This window comes from Neovison vison, chromosome 4 (assembly GCF_020171115.1).
Source record: "Neovison vison isolate M4711 chromosome 4, ASM_NN_V1, whole genome shotgun sequence".
NCBI lineage: Eukaryota > Metazoa > Chordata > Mammalia > Carnivora > Mustelidae > Neogale > Neogale vison.
This window is the reverse complement of record NC_058094.1, coordinates 163,072,094-163,093,823: the sequence shown is the minus strand read 5'-3', so window position 1 is coordinate 163,093,823 and position 21,730 is coordinate 163,072,094. Positions and strand designations below refer to the sequence as shown.

General features: G+C 42.0%; 1 protein-coding gene across 7 annotated transcripts in view; it reads right to left on the bottom strand.

Annotated features, from left to right (window-relative positions):
* Positions 1-21,730, bottom strand: part of DYNC1I1 (dynein cytoplasmic 1 intermediate chain 1) — a 304,592-nt gene that overhangs the window by 115,312 nt on the left and 167,550 nt on the right. For all 7 annotated transcript variants that reach the window (XM_044246078.1, XM_044246080.1, XM_044246079.1 and 4 more), the window contains one exon: positions 4,185-4,274. In XM_044246078.1, the coding sequence (XP_044102013.1) occupies positions 4,185-4,274 (90 nt within the window). The remainder of the gene's footprint in view (positions 1-4,184; positions 4,275-21,730) is intronic.

Below are 21,730 nucleotides of genomic sequence, written 5' to 3'. Positions count from 1 at the left end.
GATGACTTGAGACCCATCTGAAATTAAGCAGAGAACTAGGACCTTTTTGTTTTTATTCTTTTTAAAAATAATATTTAAAATATCTATTCTCCTCTCTGTTTATCTTTTTGAGTTACTTCTATTTCACCTGTATCTTTCCTTACAGGTCCATTACCTTGAATAAAAAATCATATCTAAGTCATTTTCTGTAATTTTTTCTTCCCTGTAGTGTATTGTCACTTTGATCTCAGCTTTCAAGACATACAACTTCTTCTCTAAGAGAAACACAAATGGCTGATCAAAGTGTATTTGCAGAGGCCAAGTTCAGGTAGGTGAAGCAGTAGCCTCTCCAGATATTATGTTTGACAATACAATATTTGGCTTGAAATTAAACTGCTACTGAAGCAAAACAAAGGATATATTTTATATTAAGCTTTGATGTCTAACAGGGATCAAATGACACGATTTGTTAGTACAAAATAATAAGATGCATGTGCAGACAAGTACTTTTTTGAAAGTCATAAACAATATCCAATGTAGGAATTAAATAGGCCATAGTCATTTATGATAAACCCCAAGACCTCCCATATTTAAAATCTTTAAATTGATAAGTGTTGCTACAATATAATGAAAACATAATGGAGTTTCCAGGAACCATGACCAAAAGCTGTATTCAGAGGCAAAACCTCTCCAGACACCATATTTCATAAAAGAAAATTGGTTGATTAATGGAACCTACAAGGTTCAAAATGCAAGCACAATCAATTAGAATCACAATCGTATTACTTCAGAATAGACCCCAAATTCTCCCTGATATATCTGTTTCCGCAGCTTTTCTCTATCCCCGGCACCTAATGCATTATTTTCAACAACATATTCACTGTATAAAAAGGTGTGAATTAATTTAATAGCAAAAGGCATACCAGACCAAAATGTAAACATTGATAATCATTGATTTTTCTTTTGAAGTTAAGCAGAAAATGCTATTATTGCAGGCCTGTTGGTGGTTTTTTTTTTTTTTTTTTTTGCAACACAAAACATGGAGGATTTTTGCCAAGAAGTAACAATATTTTATGCATGTAAAATGCCCTTTAAAAAAAAAATTCCTTATGAAAAGTCAAACACATGGATATAACTAACATATGATCCAAATGACAATTTTGGACTTGCCCAAATTTACCTGAACAGTTATATTTAGCTTGAATCACAATTATGAAGAAAATGTACTGAATTCGTGAAATTTGAAGTTTAGATGGCCTAAGTCTATGACTTTGTGGTTGTAAGATTAAAATCTAGTATACATTTTATGTTGGGGTCGATTTTGCTTCTTTTTCTTTAAAGAAATGTTAATTTCTCACTTCATATATGAAAATACTTGTGTATGTGTCTTTATGATGATTCTATACTATTTGCTATACTTTCTAAGGTTTTTTAATTGAGTTAATAGGTACTTCTCAAGTTTCTTGTTGTTGTTTTACTCTACTTACTATATTCTATATCTTTGGTTTTGCAGTTTAATTTTTTAAAATACAAAATTCATAATGAAATTCACAAATCCTATTAAGCATTTTACAATCCTTGAGGTCAAAAACTATTTTAAAAATACTAATTTCAGAAATGCCTTGTTTTCAACAATGCAGCTTTGAGTTTCAATATAAAAAATTAAATCTTTCAAATATTTTTCAAGAGATTATGTAAAAGACAAAAAATAATGAAGTCAATCCACATAGTTTAAATCTCAAACCTGATTAGACAGGGACAGTGGCTCTTCTGGGAATTTTACAGTGAAATCATTTCATAAACAGGAGCAAGAAAACCAAACCAAACTGATGAAGAAGGCTCTCCTTCTCTGAAATTAATGTGAGATTTACGAGATGATGTGTGTTTACAAGAGTTAGGTTTCTGAACTTCGAACACGAAGATACCAGAAAGCTCACATCTAGAAATCGCATAAAATTTGATTAAAAGCTAACTTGTACCTGCCGTTTGTGCTACTCCATTGTGGAAAAAGGAGTGAAAACAGGAAAATATCAAACCCTTATTTCTTTACCATTTAGTGCATTTTGATACCACATAGGCAAAATGTCAAAACCTAGTGAGCACTGAATTTTTTTCCCATCTCCCATTTACCATTTTTTTTTTAACTCCCCCAAAGTCCAGATTTCTCAAGAATGTGTTCCCTGGTCTGAAACCGTGTATGTCAAGTTTCAGCCCAGAGCAAATTTTTACGGCTCAGTAATAAATCGCTGAAACTCAAGGTTCGTAAGGGAAGTGCTGACACAGCCCTAATGACCATGCAGCCGTGGGAATGGCGCCACGATTATATCTGCTGGAGATTCTTGAAAAAGTTTGCAAAATACTGTCTTACTTTAAAAAAAAAAAAAGCCAGAGAGTTTGATGCCAACATAAACATGCTTTTAACCCATTACGTGCTAATTTGCAGAAAAGCCATTAATAGAGAAAAAGGCACACGGCGCAGCAGTCCAGGAAATGTACTTCCAACTTCTTTTTGACTTTTAACAGGACTTTAATCAATTCCATGAAGCCTGAGCAACAGTTGAAACGAGAGGGTGTTTTCTCTCTCTGAACTTAAGAAAGGGGTTGCATTGCTTTGCCAGAGAAGACAGTTTGGGGAATTGGGGGGGGGGCGGTGAAGGGGGCAGGAGGGAATCTGTGCCAAGACACACAAAAGACACTGTGGCTCCTTATCACCCAGAAGGGACTGAGGATATTTTGCAAAAGGAAAAATCTTTTCTCTATTTATTTTAATAAATCCTGACTTATTTTATCTCTTGCTATACCTGTGTTAATGATATTCCATTTGCCAGCTTAAAAAAATGTTCTTAGAATTTTAGGCAAAATCTCTTCAATCAAATGCATTTAGAGTCCCTCAGAAAATGATAACTCTTGCACCTTCTGTGGATACTATGGTTAAAAAGGCTGCCTCTACTCCCTGCCCTTAGTTGTAGCCCAGAACTTGACGGGAATCAAAATCACTTAATGCCTGAGCCAGATAAAGTGAGCATATATGGCCATTATGTACCCATTCTTATAAAAGTCCCCAGTGACAGCTATGTGCCACACACTCTGCCAGAGCCACAGACGTCTTTAGAATTTAGAATTTAAAAATTAGGGGGCTTGGGGGGACAAGATGGCGGGGTAGTAGAATTTAAAAATTAGGGAGCTTCTAATCAGACTTGTGTTGACCTATACTTGGGACACGGAGCAGGGAATGTGGAAGAAGCTTTTCAATCTATGCATACCTCATTTGTCAGTAAAAATGATGATTTCAAAGTTCTTTTATCTCTGAGGGCTGAGAATCTCAAAAGGATACAAAATTAGATTTTTAGGGAATCGACACCTGTAGTATTTCTTGTCTTCCCTTGTCTTTTTTCTTTTTGCTTTCTTGTTTTTGAGACCCAGTGCTATGATGGGATGACACGGTCATGGTGAAATATAGTCTTTGGAGTCAACTACAAATCCTGGATACATTCTGTCTTCTTGGATAAGTTTTTAAACCTCTCCCTTCCTGGTTCTTCACCTGGAAAGTAGGGATTAAAACAGTATCTTCTTCCAAAGGATGTCTGGAGGTGTAGATATTAATATTTCTAAGGGCCTTAGGAGAGAGCTGAGTACACAGGAAACCTTTAATAAATGTTCATCATGGTGATCGCTGGAAGGTGGAGAGGTTCCTCTTCACACAGGCAGAGACATGGAAGAAAACTGTGAACATCTGAGTTATTAGTAAGGATCACTGTTAAAGTTTCTGTGTAGCTCACATGAATACACTTCAGAATTTATGAACAAAATAATTAGCGCAGCTTCTTCCCTTTACTGTTATCGTTGGGAATACACAATGCAGTGGACAAAGTCACATGACAAAGTAACAAAGTAACAATGGGTAACAACTATCTTCTTCTCTCACCATTTAGTAATAATTTTACTGGAATTGTGAGTGCACTTGTTGCTGCATTTGTGGGTGACTTCTATTTTATTTACTTTCATTGGTCAAAAAAATAAATGACCCTTGCTTTGGGGATTGGATTACAGTTTATGGTGGTAAATATAACGTACGGAACAACCATAGAAAACCTTCCACAGAGGGAGTGTGTATTTAATATTTACTCACCAGGACAGCCTCTCATGTTGCTAAATGATACTAATAGTAAAATGATGACTAATTTATCTCCCACACCATACCATACCTTCCTTCACCTCCTGTTTTTGGTCTTGGTTTTCCAGTTCTGAATCATGGCCAACTTTAGGCTCTACCATTTCCTCATCTTCCTCATCCTCTAGAAAAGAGAAAGAGAAAAATGCATTGTTTTGTTTCCTTCAAATCAAAGCCTTTGGGTGATGGTGGGAGGTAGGGGCAAAGGGTAAAGTTCCAATCATTTAGGGCAACTTCTAAGTAAATCAGTCCTCAATGAATGCCCAAGATATATGTCCATGAATATATGAATAAATTATCTCCAAAAGGGGCCTCTTTGAAAGTCCCCCCAAGCTGCTGAGAAAACTGCCTGAGTCGGCACCTGCCAACAGCCATCTCCAGGCCCTCACCACATGGGCTGTCTTGGAATTGCCTCTCTGACCTCTGAAGCTTCTTCAGAGATGACCCAGGAACAGATCTCAAAATGTTTCCACCTGGGGCACATTCTCCACAGGGAACACCTGCTGTACAGACGACTCATTTCCAATTTAATTCTCACCAAATTAATTTGTTTTTGACCTACAGGAAAGGGTTAAATACAGTCCTGACCCCAGGTCAAATGCCATTGGCAAGTAAACAACCAGGGGGAGAGCCCCAAAAGTCACTGCTGTTGGCCTGGGAGAAAGCAACCAACCCCGAATGGCATTTACACATTCAGAGCAGCTCATGCATTAATGTGAATTTAATGAGCACCAACAAATGGACCAGTCCGCTACCACTGCCAGATGTTACAGTGCCCTTCCTGCCCTATGCAAATGCGTGCTTATTGTGTCTGCTCTCAACCTGCCTTTCTTAGAGGCCCCTTTCCTTGCAGAGCGCTTGAAACCATCAGTCACCATGTACACAATGTAGGTAGGGGAGAGTCAAGGTGTCACAAGAAAATCCAACATATAGAAATAAAATGCTATAAAAAATTAAAACTTGCTCTCGGAACTTTTAAGTATATTATCTTCTGTCCTGAGTATTATATTCACTGGAGGCTATTGATTTCATTGGTTCAAATGGAATTTAAAAGAGATGAATTCACTGACTCCCTGCCCATACATTCATTCATATATTCATTCATCCATCAAATATTTACAGACTTTTTGTAAGATCTCAAGTGCTGTAGATATTCCCGTTTCTGTGATCATAAATCTTGAGATTTACATCAACTCAAAATTTCAGCCCAAATAAATATGCGTTGCCTGAAAAGCAACTCCAAAAATCTGGCTACATCAAGCAAGTGATTTGGGAAAGAAAAGCAACTAAAAAATTTGGAGGTCTAGAGTATGGCACTGCAAATTAAATACTAAAATGTTTTTAATGTGTGTATTCATTGAAAAAAAGGTATTCTAGGTGCATGTGTATAGAATGTGGAACCAACCTCATTACTTTATAACCACACATTGTACACATCAGAAAGAATGTGAAACACTTTTAAGGAACATGGTCATTCATTATTTAACACATGCAATGAGGAGTTACACTTGAAATTTTGAAAAGGACACTGAGTTACCCTGATTTTTAGACAAATAAACCTTTAACGTTATAAACAGCACATATGGGTCCTTATCTATACACAAAGGTATTACAGCTATCTACCCTTTAAAAACCTGCTTGGAAAATCTCAAACAGTCTCCTGGCCATTATGTATCCTAATCCAACAACCTAACACAAAGCCTTAGAAGGCACTAGCTGAAGGCAAGTCTCCTCTTTTTGTTAAAACTTGGTTTGAGGGGCAATCTTTAAAAGGCCACTCATCTGCTAGAAAGTTGCTCTATTTCTGAAACTTCGAGAGACATTTCCTTAAATTAATGGATTTAGCAGCAATGCCCCGACACTTAAAAATGCAAGTAAATATAACAACTACACAGGTGATAGGGCCTGTCTTTATTATGGGTAGAACCTACCTGCCAGCCCCAAACATCTGTATGTTGAAGTCTTAATCCCTAGTATCTTGAAATGGGACCGGGTTTGGAAATAGGTTCATTGGAGATATATTTAATTAAAATGAGATCAGACTAGAGTAGGGCGGGCTCCTAAATCCAATATGACTGGTATCCTCATAAAAAGGGGAAATTTAGACACAGGCTCACACACAGGGAGAATGTCATAGGAAGCTGAAAAAGATGGGCATGATGCTTCCAGAAGCTAAAGACTGCCCAGGAGTGCCGGCAAACCATCAGAAAGCAGGGAGCAGGCACAGAACAGCGTCTTCCTCACAGACCTCAGAAGGAACCAACCCGGCCAATGCCTTGCCCTTGGCATGCTGGCATCCAGGGCTGAGACGTTAGGTTTCTCCTGCTTAAGCCACCCCAACGGTAGTACCTTGTTAGGGCAGCCCGAGCAAACTAATACAACCGGTAACTTGCCTTCCTTTCTAGGAGCCCAGGATCTGATGGAGGAGATACAGGAGCTGTGCGATAATAATACCTAGGGCAATCATGAATGCTTTACCTGCAAAGTCTAATTTGTTTATCAGAACTTGGTTCCATTGACCTCATTTTCTAGAAGATGAGCCAGAATAATCTGCCCCAAAGAAAGCTCCCAACCACCTCAAACTTCAAGTTCAGTCTGGTTCTGCCTGTTTTCAAGTCTAGGAGTTCCGACCATCAGGCATACTAACGACTCCCTCACCCACAGCCTGACGTGAACTAGAAAGGCGGCCTTGGAGAAAGGCTCACAGTAGAAGCAGGAACGGTATGAAAGCTACAGTGTTTGCATAGGGTCTTCGTGGAGGACACGAAGGGGGGCTACATTACACATGGGGGCTCTTTACCTCCAACAGGCAAGTACACAGAAGGCTCAGCTGCGGAGAAGTTAGGTTTCACATCCTTGAGAGCTAGAGATGATGGATTGTTTTATTTATTAAGAATAAATGGCCGCTGCATCCAAACTCTATGCTCGTCTTCATTTCGGAATCCACTAGCCTGAGACCAGACCAGTGATATCTAACACAGAGCACTAATTCCTCCAGCTAGACACATTCACAAGTCAGGTGGGGAGCAGCACCTCAAGAGAAGTAATTGATCTGGGATTGAGGCTGGAGTCTACCTCTTGCTAGACTCTTGATTTTACAGAAACTCACTGAGGCCCTGTTTCTTCATCTTCTGAATTGGGATAATCATTCTTTCTTAAAACACAATTTATAAGAATAACAAAATAAAATAATTGATGGGAATTTGCTTTTTAAACCAAGAGAGTTGGGGATACATATACATGGAAACCTTCAAACAAATGTTGCATTAGTTGTAGGTCAACCAAGTATTTATTGGGCACCTACTTATGTACCAGGTGCTGGGAATACAAGAGGGAATAAGAGAACCAAACCAAATCAAACAAAAAACCCCTGTGCTCATGCAGCTTCTATCTGAGGTAGGGGAGAAAAACCACAACAAATAAACAAAACACATATTGTATCAGATAAATATTATGGAGAAAGATAAAGCCAGAAAAGGGGATTGGGCATGCTGGTAAGGGGAGGAAGAGTTGAAGTTTAAATCAGAGTGACAAGGAAAGGCCACACTGAGGTGACATTTCAGCAAAACCTTCAAGGAGTTAAGGGTGAAGATCTTTTGGAAGACTAATAATAACAGATTCTTCCATCTCGTTCTTGGATCCGAGGGGTATAATGGGTCAAGGTTTAAATGAACTTATTATCTGTTCCACTGATGAAAGCATTGTCAAAAATAATTTTGCTTTTATCAGAGCGATCTGTTTGTACATTACCATCTTCTAGTTCTTAAAATGAAGTCAGTTTCACTGCATGACTTGAGTGAGTCAGCTCAAAGTAGTATCAAGTTCTCACCTTTTGCAGGTATAAGGGTCTTTATTTTAGACATTAAGTCCTGGAAGAGTCAAAATGACAGAAAATAGTCTATAAGGGGGCAGCTGGGTGGCTCAGTTAGTTAAGTACCAGACTCCTGATTTCGGCTCAGGTCATAATTAGGATCAGGGGATTGCGCTCCACATTCGCTAGGTTGGGGACAGAAATGTGTTATTTTACACAGGAAGTATGCGGGGAAACCGCAGGTTATCTAACTATTTAAATAGAAAATTCTTTCCCAGAGAATATGTTTTTGATGAATTAAAAAAAATATCAAACACTTACTGTGTTTATAATATGGGCAATGTCCCACAATGAAATACTATGAATAACAGAGAAGCAATTTTTTTTAAAAAGGGAAAAAAGAATACCTGACCTCTTAAAGTGGTTACAAACCAGTTGTAGGCATTAATTTTTAGTGGCCGCAGAATTCTTCATCTATCAGCCTTTTAAAGACACAAAATAAGTGTTTCAGTAGATTTGTTCAGGAAATAAAACACAAGAGACTGGTTCGTTTCTCTGCATACTGATATGTTTGCCTTGCTCAGCAAAGAGAGTCTATTTTTCTTTAAGACTCTGGTTTCCTTTCTGGGGCAATTGGAATTACTTCTGTTGAAACCGTTTTCAAAACAGTTAAATAACTTTAAAGAAAAGGATTTATGTAGGCCTGCTAGAGGCTACTGATATATGAGTTGTGCCACTCGTCCGTACCCGGTTACATTTCCTCTGAGATTGGAGGGGAAAAAACTTCCACCCATGTATGGTTTCCTGTACCAGGTCCACACGAGAAATTAAACTAGTGGCAGAAGTCAATTACCTGTCAGTCTGCGGGGCTAATTTCAAACAATGGCATCTTTTAGACACTTGATTTTATTTAGCACCTGGCTTCCGCCATCTACCGCGGCTGCATTCAGTCCTTCATAGTTGGGGAAATCTTTGGTAACCACTGTCCTCCTCCTCACGATTTCTGAAAAGCCCAAGAACGAAGAGCTGCGCGTCCAGCGGCTCTCGCACGTGACACACTCAGCGCGAGGCCCAAGCCTCTGTTTGCTCTGCCAGCCTGCGTCTCAGAATGAAGCCAAAGCTCCAGTCCTCCAGTCCTGCCCTGACAGCCTCACCGAGCCGCGACTCTGGAAGGGAGCGTGGTGAATGTCTGTCACTCTCGGCAAACCCCCTTTCTGTCTGGGGGTGCTCCTCTTGTACTGTTCTGTTGGTGACATGCTGAACCCCCAGTTTCTTGTCCTGAAGCCCCAGGGGAGACACCTTCCTGTTCCCCATCTCCCAGCGACCAGAATCCAGGCAGGATCTCGGCAGTCAGAGTGGATGCTCCTAACTGGGACTTTGTCTCTGGAGCCAGGAGCCGAAGCCAAGGGAACAGTGAAGATTAATTTCTGGCAGCATGCCGGAGTGGCAGCAGTGTCCCAACATCCTGGCCAGGCTGTCCCAGAGGTCCACAGTCTGCGTTCCCTTGGTCTCTGCTCCGTTTTAAGCCCATTCCTTCTGCCTCCTGTTGATCCTGTGAGCACCAGATTTCCTTCCAATAAATCTCACCAGAGGTGGTGTCAACACCAGATTTCCTTCCAATAAATCCCACTGGAGTTAGTGCCTGCTGCTTGCAACCAGAACCCTGAGCAACACAGGGCGGCCCTCTGTGAAGAGAAGGGCTTGTTTTTATAAGGTCAACGGGTTCTCACTTTCCTCAGCTCTCTTAGGGCCTGCAAAAACCCAGGCTAAGAGGGCCTGAGGGCCCAGCCCTTGCCCTTGCTGCCTAGTTCCTGGCCTTTCATAAGGGGGCTCGGGCCCCCTCCATGTGTCACCTCATGGAAGACGAAGTCTGGTCAGGTGGAGGAAGGCTGGGGAGCAAAATGGGCTGTTTTGCTCCATCTTTCTCAAGTCCAAAGGATATCTTGCCGAAGGGAAAGATGCAAAGCAATACCATGTGACTTTGATTCGAGCAGTCAAAGGACTCTAAGATGCAAAATGACCTTATGTGCCACTTAGAAAAACAATGACTGCTAATTTAACTATAACACATCATCAGTTCGAATGTGAAAAACCGTAAATGCTGGAATGGATAAAATAATTTGTGGCTTAGAAAGGAAGAGAAAGTAGTTTTCAAAAGATAAAAGAGATGGCAAGGATACAGAATCAGATCTAAATCGAGCCTGTGACTGTGCTGCTGTCAGTAAACAGACCTGAAGAGAGGCAAAGGCACTTTTTTGTGTTTGGTTTTTTTAGGTGTATTACTTTCAACTTAAGGACAGATTCCCTAGCTACTTTTATATAATTCTATGTATAAATATTTCTGATGATGACTATTTTAAAAACACATTTTAAATTTTTCAATAGAAAAACAAAGGAAAATAGGAACAAAGGAAAACAGAAAAATTAAGATTGATTCTCAACTTAAAAAATAATTCCCACTAATAAGGTATTCTTTACAGTTCTTCCCTTGCTCTCATCTCTTCTCATATTCAATGCCGCTCTGGATACTACATCCACCCACATCTTCCATCATCACCCACAAATTGCTATGTCCAGACAACATATCCCTTCCAGTCTCCAGAGTCTATACTGTGCGTTCCAACACGAGCAGCCCACAGGTACCTGACATGTTCCAAGCAGACCTCCTACCTTCTGTATAGACCTGCTCCTTTGATTAGATTCTCTATCCTGCTAAATGGTACCACCATTCACCTGGGTTCCCAGCTGGACACCAGAATACAAACCACCTTCAATTTCTCTTTGGCATCAGGGCCTGTAAGAAGGAGACTCTAAGTCCTTTGAATTTTGCACTACCAGTCTTATTTTATATTTCTGGTAGTTCCATTTTGTTATTTAAAAAAAAAAAAACCACATCTATGTGTCCTTTCTACACACACACACACACATACACACACCTTCTATAACACCCGAAATATGTTAGTATAAAATCCCATAACTCCTTCTTGTATTTTCCATCTCATCTTCTATTCTGGACAATGCACAATCACCCAGTGTCCTGGTAGGTTCATGCCTCAAAAACACTGCATGTAAATCTTTGATGTCTGTGTTGGTCTTCCTGTCAATATTCAGGAGGTAATTATCACTAGCCCATGTAGGCAATTCAGGAGCTTTAACACTTCCTCCCAACAAGATTTGTTGACTCTTTCACTGTTCCACCACTCTACCTCTAGGACACATCCCAGACCACCTGAAATTAAGTTTATGCACCTATCTCCACAAGCAGACGAAAAATCCCCAAAGACCTCTCTTGTTAGGATCATCAATGTCAAGTACTGAGATGAGCGACATCAAGACAGGTGCTTGACCTGGAAAGATAGTTATGAACCACATCAGGTAGGACCCTATATGACAGAGCAAGTTTGGACTTCTTTCTGGAGATCAGTAGCCCCCTTTTAATCAATAAAAACCTCATTTAGTCCACATTATTTAAAATTTCAGAAGGAATTCAAGGCACTGGTACTGACAGATATGGCTTCTGAAACCTCACTTATCTCCTGCCCAGCCAGCCCTTTATGCACATTCTAATATATTCAAGAGATGGCCTGACTCTTGATAAAAATTATTGTTGCCAACCATCCCTATAGGAAAACCAGAGCCTTTTAAAAAACACAAGAGAATAGGTCTGATTTTGTTTAAGAATACAGAGGTTGGAGGGTATTGGGGAAGCCTGGAATGAGGGAGACAGTAAGAAGGGAAACTAGAGATGGAGCCCAAGTAGCAGACGATGAGAACTTGTCCTAGGAGGGTTCTGCTGCCACTGCGCACGAGGAATCGGACTGAATTTAGACATGTGTTTATACAGCAGACAGTGAGGGCTCTCGCACAGAACTCACAAGTTACCCTAGCCTTGGACCAACTTTGTGTACAGTTAGCCGACTTTGCCAGGAGTCCAAAGAGAGCCACCCTCCCGATCTGTACCACGGCGGCCAAAATAAAGTATAACGCGCACCACCGAATGCTTACACAAACCGAGGTGAGCGCCTCTGCGCTTTAAAAATATGCAGGAAAGACATATTTTGTGGGATTTTCAGTAAGCACTTTGTTAAATATACTACATGCTAATATTTAAAAAGCCTTCACTTTCTGGTCTAGAAAAATCTGGCCAGAGTAAAGAAAACATACATTTCTCATCGTACAGAGCGCTCCTGTTAGCACTGTAGGCCACATCAGTTCTCTCCTAAGGCTCTAACATGACAGTACTTGGAAAGCATACTTCCTGGTGGAGTGGCACCCAAGGCATTGCAAATGGGAGGAAATGAAAGCAAATGTTCAAAACGGAGAGGAAGCCAGAGAATAGTACTTTTTAGCAGCTGTTTCTGCAATTGTGCTGATAGTGTAGAAGTGTGTAGATAGTGTAGAACTGTGTGTAGTAGTGTGTAGATAGTGTAGAACTGTGCAGAAACTGTGTTTCTGTAACTGTGCTGATAGATAACACGCATGCAGTAAATATGTGTGGAACCAAGCTGACGTGGGTTAGCCAGCTTCTATGGAAGGATGGAGACCAGGATGGAGACCAGGGAGAGAAAGATGCCCTTCTTGGAGATGCCCAGGTGGGAGCCCATGGGTAACTAGACCATCTGATGTTTGGTTATGGGAAGGCTTGATTGATCCATATTTCCATAAATTTCCCGTTAGAAACCTTGAATTAGCTCCCTAATGCCTAAATTGGCTCAGCATTTAAGGCCTATTCCCATCTCACACCAACTTAATTCTCCAATGTTGCTGAAAGCAGACTAGCACTTGACCCCACTGTGCATGAAATGGCACCCCCGTCCTCCCCCTCTTTTGTCTTTTTTATTTTTCCAGCCCCTGTCTCTTCAAGCTTCCTCGGGAAGTCACGGAGTCTTCCGCCACAGATGAGATGAGATGAGAGCAGCTGGATGGCGTAGCGAATGGTAACACAAATAAATTCACCTCTAATGGCAAACTACAGCAGGACCTGAGAAAGAGAAAGATTTTGAAAGAGGAGGGCCAATCCTCAAATTAGTCCTCTGTTCCGCCTTCTTGGAAACACAACCGTCCATTGTGCAGCTCCAGAAAGCAGCCTTCCCCTTGGGTTCTATGTGAATATGGGACGAGGGGTTCCTGGAGTTGTATAGGGCACAGACTCTATCCTCAATAGCCTTATCTGTATAGATGTCTACACACACACACACACACACACACACACACATACACACATGCTCTGGGCATTAATTCAAAAACACTTACAAGTTTGGAAAGGGAGAAGCTCTAGTTTCCCTTTTTCAGATTTAAAACCCTTGTGCTGACTACTTTTCATTTTGGATAGCCTTATACTCTATTTGTCTCCTCTCCCATTTTTCCAAATGTGCAATCTCTGCACTTCCTCCTGCTAGGAGCACTGCTTGCGACAGGAAAACGGGGCTCCTGGGGAGAGAGGTCATCATTTCTACTTTGAGCAGCAAAGGCAGATACATCCCAGAGGAAGATAAAGCTAAAGCTCTCCAGGTACTAAAACAGTTATTGTGTTATGTTAAGTAGTAAAAACAGAGAAAAGTAAGTAAAAGTCATTTAGAAACATTGTGTTGCCTATAAAGAAATTGTCCCTGAGGAGAAAGTGCTGTCTCCCATCTCTAAGAACTGGCAGCTCTGACTATTAATGTCAGAGCAGCTGTCACATCAATGACAGTGCATACAGGTCACCCACCGGTACACGTTCTCTAGCATTCCTTTTCTTCACAGGATCAAATCTTGTTACTTCCATCTCTTTGAATCTCTCACCTCCAGCCTTCCTCGTTGTCGAATCTTGCTACAAACACCACACTCTGATGAGCACAGAAGTGTTTCTGTACATTTCCTAGCAAAAGCCTTGAGAGTTCTCATAACATGCAGAATCAAAGCTGGCTTCCTGGGCCACATCTTCCAGTCCTATAGGGTCTGGCTCCACCATGTTCTTCTCGCCTGAATTTCCTCTACTGATACTGTATCTGCTACCCAGACTTCCACATTCTTTCCAACTCTCTGGTTCAGGTTTCTCCCTCATCTAGTCTCTCTCCTTTCCTTCCTTTTACAAAACATGAGTACCTAATTATGTGTCCGGCACTCTTCCAGGTGCTGGAGACACAGGCAGGGAACAAGACAGACAAAACTTCCTGCCTTCATGGAGCCTGCATTCTAGAAGAGGGGAGAGATAGTGGCCAAGATAAGCAATGAAAGTCTGCGGAATGTGGTAGGTTAGGGAATTTCAAGAGCCAAGGAGAAAAGCAAGGCAGGAAAGAGAGTGGGTATCACGATTTTTACACAGGTAGCTCGAGAGGTCCGTACGGAGAGATGGCATTTGAAAATGGGCCCCAGGGAAGTGAGGGACCAAGCCCTGAGGATAGGTGGGCAAGCATTCTCGGTAGAGGAAGCAAACGCACAGGGCAAGATTTTGGCTGGAATCTGAGGCCTCAGATACCTTCACATCTTCCTCACCTGTAAGATCCAGATTTACTTCAAGGTCTGACTCAAATGACCCCCAGGTCATCAAATCTCTCCTGTCCTCCCTTACAAGAAGGGATTTCTTTCCCCTTTGAGCCTTTCAAAGCCCTTCAGTTGGGTATCTTATTACTTTCTCCTCATCCAAAGAACTAGTATATTTAAGATGGTGGCTTTTCTCATTCTCCACTTTATCTACTATGTATTTAAGTAGGGCATCCCTGTGCTTTTATGTGTTTACTTCTCTACCCAAGACTCTACATCTTTACATTTCTTGGGAGAAGGACACAGTAATTATTCATATTTATTTACCCCAGTATGGTTATTAAGTTTTGTTTGTTTTTTTTTTACTGTTTTAAAGCGAATAATCTCATTTCTTTAGTTCTAAAGAGTACATTTTCCCAGTGGTTTCTCGTTGTTTTAGCTGGATCCCAAATCTCCTCAATTCAATCTCAAATTGTAAGGTTCCTTTCCTTGATCACTAGGTCTTGTCATCACTGACAGACTCTGAGTATTTATTGAAAAGGTCGTGGTCCTTTGTTTCTTGTCCTGGTCCTTGGTCACTAGATATTTACTTGACACCTAATATATGCTTGGATCTCTTCTAGGCATCATGGAAAAACAATAGCTATCAATTTCTCAGATCATAGATGTCAAGCTTTGTGGTAAATGTCTTATGGCAATTAACCTATTTAATCCTCATAATAACTCACCGACGCAGACACAGTGAGTTCTCTCTACACATGAGGAAACTGGGCTTAAAACGGGAAGACGATCTGACTCGGGTCATGGAGCTAGACAAACTCTCTCAGTTTCCTGCTAAATCCTACCAAACCGTATGAAGGAAGAAAAAGGAACTGTAATGGACATTTGTGGCTTTGACCACCCAGAATCTCCATCCCTCCCCCACTCCCAGCTAAATAAATCCTACTTAAGATTCAGGGGATAACTTTGTATCTGGGACAATGGCCAATGAGACTTAATCTCAGTATTTTTCTCTGGTAGTCAGTAGAATGATCATGTAATCCAGTGTCCAAACTGGGGTACTTCTGAGAGGGGGGGAGGACGCAATGAATATTTAAGCACGGCTGGCAGGTAAGAATGGGGATGGTCAGGGCAAGCTGGGACGTGCGGGTGGAGGTGGAGACTCTCTCATATTGGATTGCATGACCGTTCTGGCTAAACCAGGACACATGTCACCCTCCCCATCTCCTCCACAAGCCTGGTATTACAGTAATGTGGAACCGAAGCCGTCCTGCCACCCCATTAGGGCATGACCAAGAATCAACAGATAAAACATGGCCAGGAGGTGGATGGTGGTAACTAACAGTCTGAAACAGAAACTGAACCACGTGCTATAGCCAGCTTGTGTTTAGAATCTAGGGTCTTGATTTTTATTTGTAAGAACCAACAAATTTCCTTTTGGCTTAAGCTGTTCTGGTTAGTTTCCCTGTTACTTACAACCCGGTCAAGTACAAACAGCCAGCTGCCAATAATTACTGAGTACCTACTGTGTGTTCTGTATTTTCTCTATGTGATCTCTTGTGGCATGCACACTGTCGTGCATGGTAACAAGAGGTAAGTGCATGAGTCCTGTGCCATGCCACGCAGGTTCAAATCCTGCTTCTGCCATCTCATCGCAAGGTTTGATGGCTTACTTAACCCCTTGAGCCAGTTTCCTCAGTTGTTGATTACAGATTGCCCTCTTTGGATAATGTTGGTTTTTTAATTGGCGAATCTACTTAAAGCCCATTTGATGATGCTGATGAGGAAATAGAGACTCAAAGAAGTGACATGATTGGCTGAAAGTCACCCAGCCACTGAATTATAAAGGCAGACTTCAAACCCAAGATTCTGAAGTTCCAAATCCTATTCTGTTTCAACACGGTGTCCCCACTGTCTTCCCCTTGCTTGAATGAGACTTCAAGGGCTGGCGATGTCTCAGTGGGTTTGAAGGCGAGAATAAGGGTGACCAGCAGAGAACAAGGTTCACGAAGTGGCAAAGTCCTTCTGCAGCACAGCTGAAAACACAGCAGCCACCCGGATTCTATCCCATAGACTCCCCGCTTCTCTTTCCTTGCCTCTTTCAATTTCTATATGGTCTGAGCACCGTGAGGAGGCTGCTTCATGCTGCATGTGTGGAGTCAGAAGTGTTCCTGTTTCCTGCAGGGCGGTCTGCTCAGACTTGTTCTCACCAGGACAAGAATCTGTGCCTACAGAATGTGCCCACCCCAGCTCCCAATGCATGGCTTACACTCTTCCCTTGCTGACCCTGCTTCCACCGAGCCAGCTGCCCCCAGGCTCTTCTTGGTTTTGCCATGAACTCCCACATCTTACGGCTTCTGCATTTGCTATTCCCTCTGCCAGAAATACTCTCTGTTCAAGTATGCACGTGTCTTCCTCGTTTCCTTTTTAGGGTCCTTGTTCAAATGTCATATCATCTGTGAGGTCTTCACTAGGCAACCTGTATAACACAGCAATGCCTCACCCCATTCTGCCCTGGTGCACGGCCCTTGTTTTTCTCTAACCCTGATTTTTTTTTTTTCATTTCATAGCATGGATAACTAACTGATCTTATACATTTACTTACATATGCATCTGCTATCTGTCTCCTGCCACAGAATGGGAAGGCTCCAATGGGACTGCGACCTTTCTTTGCCATACCCAAAGCACCCAGAGAAGAGCTGGGTGTGTGGTAAGTAGCAATAAATATTTGCTGGATGGTAGGAAGACTGAACACACGAAGAACAGCAAAGAAGGGCTACATCTTGGAACCAGCATGTGATTCCTGTAGCCAGCCGAGGGATGGCTGTCCCGATCAAGAAAATCAGGGCTCCTCCTACCCCACTACCATCTTGTCATGGATGCCTATAACCCAAAGATCTTGTTCCTTGAAATGGGAACTAACTCTCTTTTCAGCATTAGTATCCTCTAGAAAGTGGAAATGAGATCATGTGAGTACTTTTCATTTCAGCATTTTCTCATTCTAGTGTCTAGTCCCTGGCCCAGAGAGAACTGATATATTTTCCACCTGGAAATATATCAAAATTCATCACCATCCAATTCTAAGGGAAGATCATTAGCACACTTGTTTGCTTTTATCCTGGCATTAACAACTCTATTTGGGGCTGAATTATTTCCCCTGGCTTCAACGTCAAGTTTTCCCATTGGCTCAAATATGAAGTCCCTTGTCTGTCAGTGCAATAATTTTCTATTAATTATAAAAGAAGAAAGCTGGCAGTTTGAGAGTCTTAAGGGAAGCATTTGTCTAATCCAAGAAACTGATTTTCCAGTTACTTGGACTAAGTACAACTCTCAGTTGTGGTCAGATTCACAGATTTCAAAGTGCTCCTTGTTTTTACTTTCTGGTCAGTCTAGACAGACATGGTTCTTTCCTTCATTTCTCAAGCTGCTGAAACACCAAGTTAGTCAAAAGGATCTGAATCGCTAGAGAATAAATGGAGCAGCCCTTCACCTGAGACTCCGGAACTTTCTCTTGAACACCCCCCGCCCCCAAACAGAAGAACAACCTCGGCAATGCTAGGAGAGATTTCACGCCAAAGACTCAGTGTGAATGTAAAAATGACACTGGGACAGCGGACACAATGACCACTAGTGTCCTATCTGGAATGGAGAATCTGTCAAGTGGTTAGAGCGTGTGGTCCTGATTTTTTTTTTTTGCCTGTTCTCAGTTATTTCCATTTCATGCTGGGTGTCCTCACCCAAATGAAGTTGCTCTTTTAAATAATAATTCTTCTCTTGATTACAACTGGATGCATGGTCTTGAGAATCTGCTATGTGCAAAGCATGGGCTCCGTCTCAATTAGGGCCACAGAAACGAATCTAGAGAGATGCTTGAACCCAAAGACTTGGGCATTTGAGCAGGGTAATGACAACTGCATGTAAATATCTACATCAGAAGAGAGCCTGCTTGGAGACGTGCTATGGGAATTCAGTAGGTAGGGGTAAAGTTGACTGCTGACAGAGAGAGTACAGGCAGAGAGAGAAGAAAAGGAAGCAGATTTTTTGTAGAGTTTAATTTTAGTGGGATCTTGAGGAATGGTGGAACCTAGACCAGGATGGAGGGATAGGAATCAGATTATTTTTCCAAGAATATGAAAGAGCATTACAAATGCATAACAATGGACAGAGGAGTAAATATCAGGATAAATACCAGGGTAAGTGGGGTCATACACATTTGCTACTCTTGATCCTCTCAGCTCTCTGTTGATAAGAAGCACTGTAAATCCACAAGGCTTCAACTATTGTCAAAGAGGGTTAAGGAACCTTAAGTACTAAGCAGTGACATAACCCAGGCAGATAATTTTCCCATCAGAAATTCTGAGGTAGGTAAATTACCTACACATTTCTTCCCCAGAGATAGCACAGGGGCAACATGATCTTATTCATGACCTTTTGTAATATGATATGCAAAAGACAGGTTTCTAAGCTCCTGTGAGATTTATTTTCTCCTCTGTAAATCAGGGATGCTAATTAATATCTGCACTAATTACATAACAAAGTTCTTGTGTAAAACAATGAGATAATGGATCTAGAGATGCTTTGTCAGTGGTTAAAAGGCTACAAGGTGTTAGTTATTAAGGTCGGGTAATTGTAATAATAACTATGTCCCATGGCCCACCCAGCCACAAAAATGTGCAAAATTGGAAGAAGATTATGCAATAGAAAAGAGAAGAGAGACATTCCAGTTAAGACTCATCGTAGAAACAAAGGGCTGGAAAGACCCACAGAGAAGGTTATTGTGGGGTTGTGGTAGGATTTGGGGATGAAGAGTGCAAAGTGCCTCACGCATGATCAACAGAATAGAAAATAAAGATTCAAATTGTGTGAGAAGGAGTCCAAGTCCTGTCGAGACTAGAGCGAGTGTGTCAGCTGTGGGTCATTAGATGAGCACTCAGGTAGACTGGGGTTTCCTGCAGGCATGAGCTTGGCTTCAGAGAGCAGATAAGTTGGGCAAGCAGATGTGTGGTGACATGTATATGCTCTAGGTGAGATGTTCTGGGTTTCCATTCCACCCCATATTTCGCTCTTCAAAAGCATATGAACGTTAAATTCAGTATGGACTTCTCTCCGTCCTCCCAGCTCTGAGCCCAGGGCTCGGGCCATAAAGGAACCCCTTGTTTCTGTGCTGAATCATTCTGGGTACATGGGGAAGGAAGATGTGAAGTCAGGAGAGAATGAACACACATTCCAGGGTGAGGGAAGAAAGCTGGACAACCAGGGAGCAAGGGACAAGAGTGGTGGTAAGGCAGGAAGCTAGGCGACAGACAGCTTGAAAACTACGCTAAAGCCTGGGGATCTGATGGAGCAGTATGAGCAGCAAAATCACAGATTTAAAAATAAACATTACCCGGTAGCAGTACCAGGCAGGCTACGGCTTCAGTCCTAGCTATAAAGCAGTCTTCAGGTGGACCGGCAAAGGAGAACAAAACAAACATGGCCACTGTGATTTGATCATCACAGATTTTTTCTATGACACATGCCAATCCTCACTCCTGCCTCTGGCTTCTGTTGAGGCAGCCTCTGGGTTTTGGAATATCATCTCCTATAATACAGGAAGGCTTTGTCATCATCTTCTGCCATTCCAAATCATTCTTAGAACTTTCTCAGAATCACAGAGTCATAACAATGTACACCTACAAAGATCCATAAAGAACGATGGAAGTACTGTTGGGAGATTAGGAACCTCGGTGCTCAGATAATTAGATCACAAACTAGGTCGCTGGAAATCACCATTCTCATTTTCTTCTTCTTTCCTCCCTCTCCCTTCCCCTCTTCCTCCTCCTCCCCTTCTTTTTCCTCCCTCCTGAGTCTTTTCTCTTAATGGCTGAGCTATGGCCATCCATGGAGTTCAAGTGTCCACCCAAGTTCCCACCGCCAGCTAGTCAGAGCTTAGATTGGAACTCAAATCTGCCAGCTGTCCCCCAGAGCTCTCCCCACCCCTCATGCTCTAGCAACAAGACTGTCAAAGAGAGAAAGGAAAGTGCCAATTCCAATTAGATTTGAAGCAGAAATACTCCTCTGCAGATTATCTGACACGCTCTCGCCAAGCTTCACCGGTCAAGATGGCTACTACCTCATTTATCACCCCTCTCTAATCCAAATGTTTCTTCCTGAATGAAGTCATTAAAACACCCTCATGGCCTCCAGCCAAGCCACGGTGAGCCCTCTAACCCTCACTTCTAGAGCTCATACTTGGCAGAGGGAAGTTTGCAAGCACGACTATGCACTATTAAAATTTGAAGATTCTTTTTTGGACAGGCTGATTAGACCAAATCGCTCCAACAGGTCTAGACGATACAGGGTTTAGCATCTGGGTTGGAGCCTGCTGTGGTCCCACAGGCTTGGCTGCTCCTCTCCAACTGCGAATGCACTTCCTTCCCTGCTTTGTGCAGTGTCAAGGATTGGCCTTTTAAGGCAAAGTGAAGCCTTCTGGATCCACATTATCTGCAGCTCATGGGGACCAACTAAGAGAAATTTCATGCCAACACACTCAGAACACCTCATGCTTTATTTCCCCTTTACTTGTAAATAAGCAAAGCAAGTTGGCAAATAAAGTTTTTTTATACGGTCAGGGAGACAAGAACAAGGAAGGAAGAGGGCCTTTTCCTCTAACCCCTTTGTGTGGTATTAGGTTAGCCCTTCCACACTGTTGTTGAAGTGATTATTCTAAAATGAAATTTGTGGGACGCCTGGGTGGTTCAGTCAGTTAAGCATCTGCCTTCAGCTCAGATCATGATCCCAGGGTCCTGGTATCGAGACCCACATCAGGCTCCTTGCTCAGCGGAGAGCCTGCTTCTCTGCCTGCCACTTCCCCTGCCTGGGTACGCACTCTCTCTCTCTGTATCTCTGACAAATAAATAAATAAAATCTAAACTAAATTAAACCCAAATTTGTGAACTGTATTCTCCTTGCTTAAAATCCCAGTATTTCTTCATTCTTCACATATGATCAAGGTCAAACTCCATAGCCTGGCACAGAAGATCTCCTGTGATTAATCTCCTGCCTAATTTGTCATCCTTATGACGAACCGCTCCCCTAGTGCAGGCCACGCTGCAACCGTTTAATTGATCTGCACTTGCCTACTGGAGGCAGGATGTGAGGATGGTTCCTAGCACAAACTCTGAAGTTGGGCCACCTCGGCTCTGGGATGCTGCACTGGACAACCAGAGGGCCATTCTTCACACTGTGCCTTCCATTTATTGAACACTTAATAAGTGCTAGGTGTCATTCTTCCTAATGGTTATCTGTTACTCCTTACAGAAACC